This window comes from Lipotes vexillifer, unplaced genomic scaffold, assembly GCF_000442215.2.
Source record: "Lipotes vexillifer unplaced genomic scaffold, Lipotes_vexillifer_v1.1 scaffold382, whole genome shotgun sequence".
Taxonomy (NCBI): Eukaryota; Metazoa; Chordata; class Mammalia; order Artiodactyla; family Lipotidae; genus Lipotes; species Lipotes vexillifer.
The window spans coordinates 73,688-80,250 of NW_006780611.1; the positions used below are offsets into that span (position 1 = coordinate 73,688).

At 55.4% G+C, this 6,563-nt stretch overlaps 1 protein-coding gene across 1 annotated transcript in view; it reads right to left on the reverse strand.

Moving 5' to 3' along the window:
• Positions 1-1,219: 1,219 nt before the first annotated feature.
• The window catches only part of ACR (acrosin), a 7,181-nt gene continuing 1,837 nt past the window's right edge, over positions 1,220-6,563 (reverse strand). The window contains exons 2-5 of the mRNA XM_007453869.1: positions 5,866-6,072; positions 5,379-5,662; positions 2,353-2,498; positions 1,220-1,825 (exon numbers count right to left, since the gene is read on the reverse strand). Of these exons, the coding sequence (XP_007453931.1) occupies positions 1,316-1,825; positions 2,353-2,498; positions 5,379-5,662; positions 5,866-6,072 (1,147 nt within the window). The 3' untranslated portion in view covers positions 1,220-1,315. The remainder of the gene's footprint in view (positions 1,826-2,352; positions 2,499-5,378; positions 5,663-5,865; positions 6,073-6,563) is intronic.

The following is a 6,563-nucleotide window of genomic DNA, read 5'->3' on the forward strand; positions in this document are numbered from 1 at the left end:
CCCTTCGGTGTTGGTTCAACGTACTGCTTATCCGTTTCTTCCCTGCTCCTCCTGTCCCTGTGGGCAGGGGCTTCTGCTCCAGGTTCTGTGAGCCATTTTCAGGGCTAGAGTATCCACAGGGACATGAAGGCCGATCAAAGAGCCCTGCTTCTGGGCTTCCCTGGTGGCGCAGTGGTAGAGGGTCCGCCTGCCGATGCAGGGGACACGGGTTCGTGCCCCGGTCCGGGAAGATCCCACATGCCGCGGAGCGGCTGGGCCCGCGAGCCATGGCCGCTGAGCCTTCGCGTCCGGAGCCTGTGCTCCGCGACGGGAGAGGCCACAGCAGTGAGAGGCCCGCGTACCACCAAAAAAAAGAGCCTTGCTTCACTTATAAACAGCTTCATTCATAATTTTTAAAATGAAGATTAAAACATCCATTAGATTGGCAAGGATTGATGAATTTGTTATGAACCAGATGTGGGGAAACGTGCACATTGAGGGGGGAGCTAAAATGGAAGACTGGAAATTCCCTCCTAGGAAGGAAACGTGACACTATGGCTCATAAGTGCCCATACTGTGGAGCGTAGTTAGAGAAGGGGTCCATACCATATGTGCTAATATGGAAATGTCTGTATTTGATAAATGAAAAAAAGGAAGTCAAAGAGTAATATGAACAGTGAAAATATAAGAAGGGGATTAGGTTACAGTCACGTGCATGGGAAGTTTGCAGAAGGTATACAAGAGCCGCCGCCTAGACTCTGCAGTCTCCCATCAGAGCGTTCCTCGAGCTCAGCCCTGTCTCTCCCAGAAGGAGGCCCAAGTGTCAGCTACAGATCACAGGCCCAGGGCAGAATTTTCCACCTCAAGGAGGAGAGAAGAAACAAACTAAGGGCAGATTCCTCTCGTGGGTCTGTCTCTTCACACCACCAGGAGAGCATGGCCTCCAGCAGACTTGGACGCACACCCTTCACTGCTAGTCAGCTCACCTCACGGGAGCTGAGAGGCCCGTTGATTTAATATGCAGAGACACTAAGCGCTAAATGATTACCTAGACCACAGCCCCGGGTCACCTTGTTCTAGTTTTTAAAATCAAGATTTAAAAAGAACCACAATTGACATCATTAATACAAGCAATTCCAACTCGTCGTGCGGTGAACGGAGGCGGCAAAGGCAGTTGAGTTGAGGGATTGAGTTGAGGGATTGAGGGCAGGTAGGAAGACGTCCAGAAAGCATCTCTTTATGTACATATATTTATATTTGTATTTATAATCATTTATTTCGACTTTTTTTCCTCAGGAGCGAGGGGTTCAGTGGGTCCGTTGAGAAGGGGGTCAGATCAGAAGGGGGCAGGCTGCTCTGGGATGTCTGTGGTCTCCATTTCATAAGTGCACTTTCTGTCAAAAAAGGCCTTCCCCTTCAAGGCCTCTATGAGCTGCTGTAGTCGCTTGGCAAAAGAAAGTGCTTGGGGAGGTTTAGTGGAAGGTGGCGGTGGGGGAGGGGGGGGCAGTGGAGCTGCGGGGTGGGGGCGGGCCACTGCAGCGGGGCTCTGGGAGGGAGGTGGTCGAGGAGGGTGTTGGAAGTACCAAGGTGGGCGAATAGAAGGCTGAGTGGAGGCGGGTTTAGCGGGGGGTGCTGGAGTAGGAGGAGGGGGAGGGGTAGGCAACTGAATCATGTGCAAAGCGTTAGAACCAATCTTGGAAGCAATCCAGTTCAGATAGGACCAGGTAGACGTGTAGACTCCGGGGCGCTTAGCTCGGGCACAGCCTACCCCCCAGCTTGTGATTCCCACGACCACGTAGCTGTTTTCCACGCTCTCTCTGCACATGAGAGGCCCGCCGCTGTCCCCCTGCCCAGAGGACACAGAAGTCACTCTCTGCCGGACCCACTTTCCCCGCCCAGAAGGGTCATAGACTCTGGGAGGCATTTTTGCAGTCGTATGGTTCCCTGCTGCCATAAACACAGGCGGTTGTGGTAAAGTTGAGGTGCACCAATAGCTTCTCTGGGATGTGAGAAGGGTGTGGATTGTCATGGGTTTCCTCGCAGTGAGGGGGCAGGATGAGCAAACCCACGTGCCTGTGCACGTGGTTTTACGTGCGTACGTGAGCATGTGTGTACAAGTGGATTTGACTGTTTTGCATTGTGGTGAAGAGAGGTAAGCGTCCTCTTTGGAGCAATGTTTGGATCATATGATCTCTGCGTTAGGGTGGGATAAAGTTCTACAAATGGTGATTGATTCTTTGTAGGGGCAGCTGGTGGGTGTCACCTCCCAAGCTCACTGTGACTGCAGATGCTGGAAGACGGGACCGGGGAAATTTGCTCAGGGATCCAAAAAAGAGGTGTCCGCAAGGGCCTGGGCACCCAAAGGAGAGTTACCTGGCAGGTGTCAATCTGGCCTTCAGGATACCCTGCGCACACATTGGTTGAACGAATGCGCCCATTGTACCAGCTGGTCGAGTTACATAAGTCGAGGTCGATGATGTCCACGCGTGCCTCCTGCAGTATAGGTGATATCCTGGGGGCTACAGCCAGGCGACTCAGTGGTCAGTGATCACAGAAGACGTGTTCTGGGAAAGCCTTCCTCCCTCCACTAAAACCCCATCGTCCTGAATGCCCTGTTTAAACCTGAGATCCATGCAAGTCAATGCCCCCGGCCTCTCCTTACCCACTCCTGAAGGGAAGAACACACGCAGCTGGAAGAGCAGAGGAGAGACGGGAGATGGAGGTGGAGGAGAGAGGAAGCAGGTGCACGTGGGCAGACGGCAGGTGGAGGGTGGATGGGTACAGCTGGAGCATCGTGTACATTAATGGTAGATGATGGCTTACCGCGGGGATGTTAACAATTATACTGAGGATGCGCTGAGCACTCACTATGAATCACACAGGGTCCGTCCCATTCACTCCTCACAGCCGCCTCAGGAGTTAGGAATGGTTATTCCCCTTTTCTCCCATCAGGAGATTGGAGCACCACTTGCCAAGGTCACGGCAGGGACCTGGTGCGGCTTGGATTCACACCCAGGTTTTCCTCTCTAGACTCAAGTCCAGGCCACGCCTTTCGTTCTGGCTGTAGGTCACCCCCTTGCTTTTTATCCTCCACCCAGTTGTGGACGGGACCCGCTGGACTTGGTCTGATGAGTCCCTCCCCATGTGCCTCGTATCTGTTTTGAGATGTGGAGAGAGCAGGGCTATGCAGGGCCTCCACACACAGGCAGACCTGTCAGGGGCACGGGTGGTTGAAATGACCCCTGAGGCCACGTCAGAACTTCCTTTATTGCCTCAGATGCTCGGCCATGACCAGGGGTTAAGAAAGGCCCAGCCTGTGCTGGGGCCGGAGCAGCCAGCTCCATTGCCTCTGGCTTGGAGCCCAAGAGCCCACGCGACCGCCCCTCTGCATCACGTGGTCCCACAGACAGGAGGGTTCCACTGGCCCTGCCACAGCAGCACCCACAGCCCAGCCACAGCCCAGTGGGCTTGAACGTCGCCTGCAGTACAGATGGGAGTTGCCAGATCAGACCTGTCGGAGGGGCAGACCCGGAGCATATGGCTCTGAAGGCCGAGACTGGAAGGCAGGCGCCCCGTGGAGCGCTGTGGGTGGGGCAGGCACAGGCAGCATTCAGTAGAGGGCTGCTGAATGCATGTTTGCGTGGCTTTGGTTACACCTCCAATCTCCTTAGCCCCCACCTTTCCTTCCCATCCAAGCAGCAATGAGGGTTTTGTACACACACTGTCCTTCGGGTAGGGGAACACGGAAACAACAATGGCAAGCCTGGCTTGTTGGCCGTTAAGGTGACCTTTTAAATCTATGGCAGAGCCCACAGTCTTGAAAGCCATGAGATTCACTGTTAAGAGCCAGGTGTCCTGAAACACAGAAGAGTTTTCTCAGTCCCAGCACCTTGGCTTTAAACATCAAATGCCAAAAAAGCCTGCAGGAGCTAAAAATTCAATGGAAAAAGAGGCCGATTCCCAAAAGTGCTCTTCCAGCCCCAAAGCATCTGAGTTCAAGGAACAGGTAGGTCAAGGAAAAGAAAGGTCAGAAGGAATATCACAGGAGGCTGGGGGTTTCTTTAAGACTTGGCCTTAAAGGTGGGGGATGTGCTTGCACCAAAAAAAAAAGATAGAAGTCTCATTAAATTTAAGGTGATTCTAGAACAAAATAGGTCTTGCATGACGTCCAGGGTATAGGTGGGAGCCCACAGTTCTCCTGAGCAAAAGGACAGCAGAGGTGGGGTTGGCGGGCGGGGAGGTGGGGGCGGTCACCGGATGGAAATCCTGAGATCAGTCTCCCAGGGACTGCACGAACCCGCAAAAGAACCCCCGTCGGACGGGTGGGCAGAGCAGGGCAGGCCAGGGGATGAGAAAAGAAGAAAGTGTGTACTTGCTCTAGAGATGACGGCAGAGCCACGGACACCAACAGCCGGACAGGGATTGACACCCCAGGCCAGGGAGGAAAGGTTATGAGTCAGCAAAGGCCAGTGAAAGCACAGGGGGCTGGGAGGAGATGCCCTTCCCCGAGGGACAGCATAGGCGGCAATCCTATCAGAAACTAAGATCAAACTTTGAGAGAGAAGACGGGTTGAGGGGAGAATCCAAAATTACCGATTTTTGTTACCAAAAACAGAAGAAAATACTGAGTTTTAAACCCCAAATGATTGAACTGCCTTGAATTAGGAATCCCAGATTTTCCACTATCAATGAACAAGAGAGATTGAAAGCTAAGTTAATTTCAATCATATCTTCACATCCCTAATGTGACTCACGCACCCACCTACGGAAAGCTGAACGGGCAGCTCACGAGCAGAGGCCTGTCCTACTCCGTCTTGCCCCGCTAGCAGAAACTTGCTGCCCATTGCTGACCCGCAGAAAGCCACACCCACCACCAGCCCCTCTCCTGGTCTCCAGAGGACACGCGCAGTAACGGCTGGGCAGGATGGGCTGCTGGGAAGCATGTGGAGCAGAGGTGGCACTAGGACAGAAGGGCCGGGCTCAGGAGTCACAGAGCTTGGAGACCACGTGACCTGGCCCTTCCATATACAGATGGGGAAACCGGCACAGAGAGGGAAGCTCAGTCTAAAGCCCTTCTCCAAGTGCTGCTTCGGGGCCCGTCCCCCACTTCCAGAACTCACCCCGGGGCTCCAGGCACAGCCTCGACCCCATGCTAAAGACACCAAGGTTCTCCTCGCACCTGCTATCTGCCTCTCCCTGGGGGGCACACCAGCCGCCAGTGAGGGGCCCTGGACAGGGAACTCTACTCTGTTTCTCTGGCTGGGAAAGGGGACAGTGACCGGACCCGCTCACAGCACCGTGCTGGGGACTGGGTGGGGCTAGGGCAGGCGTCCACATATTTCCCTTCACCTCAAGGACCACCAAGGGGGTGAGCAGCACCTCTCCCGGCCAGAACTCACCGCTGTCTTTTAAGAACCCCCAGCCAGCCACCCAGCATGTCTGGGGGATTCTGGGTGGGCCTGCCCGAAATTGGGGCAGGCAGCCTGGTCCAATGAAGTGCCCACAGGGAACAGGAGGGGTGATCTTCATGAGAGCGATGTCGTTGGCCTCTGAGCCCGGGGAGTATTTCTCGTGAATGATGATTTTCTCAGCGTATCTCTCCTGCAGAGGAGGCTTCACTGGCTTATTGCTTCCCCACACGACTTCCTTTGCTCCGAAAATCAGCCTCCAGTCGGTAACTTTGCTGTGGGCACAGAGGTAAGCCAGGTCACCCTCACTGTGGACTGGCTGGTGACCGTTACCCTTGGAGCACCCCATCCCCAGCGGGTGTGGGTCAACCACACTGGGCCCAAAGCATCAGGTTTCCCCGGCACACAGACCCTTGGAGAATGCCCAGCTCTGAGAAGAGCCTTTCTGAAGACCCCCTCCACGTGTTCCCACACATACGTTTTGCTCCGGAAGCAGTGAGCAGCAGTGAGTAGCCAGTGGGCGTTCAGCAAGGTGCCCCCGCACACGTGATACCGCCGATTGTTGTGGTACATGAGGACCTGGAGGCTGACCATCCAGGGCCAGGCCCCGAGCGCTGCGGGCTGCCCACCGATGATACGCATGCCCCCTTGCTGGTTCTGCCTGAACCGTAGCCCGCAGGGGCCACTGAGGAGAGACCATGGGCACAGTTCGAATCAAGAATAGGCCAGCCTGTCCTCGTGCCTCCACAACTGGGGGACAGGGGCATGGGGCTGGTCACAGTGGGGAAGAGTTGTGGGGTCCTGGGAAAGCAGGGCCAGCTCGAGGGTTTGGGATCCAGGGGGACGGCTGAGCAGTGGTGCTGTGGCAGCTGTGATGAGACAGGAAGCCACGGGCTCCAGGAAATATTCCAGGGGTGGCATTTCTTGGGTGTCGTGAGTGTGGTCACAAGGTGGGGACAGAGGGGGCCATGGGTAGCTAGGACAGACTGTGAGGGCCCTAGGAGTTTGGGAGATCCCTGATCAGAGGGGGAGGCTAGAGGTGGGAGCGGAGGGGGGTACTCTTGTGTGGGAGACTCCGGGAAGAGCCAGCGGGTCCTGGGGCTGCAGGGTTGGGCTGGACAGTGGTAGGAGGAAAGCAGCCGCACGTAGGCAAAGTGACCCGGGGGGGGGGGGGGC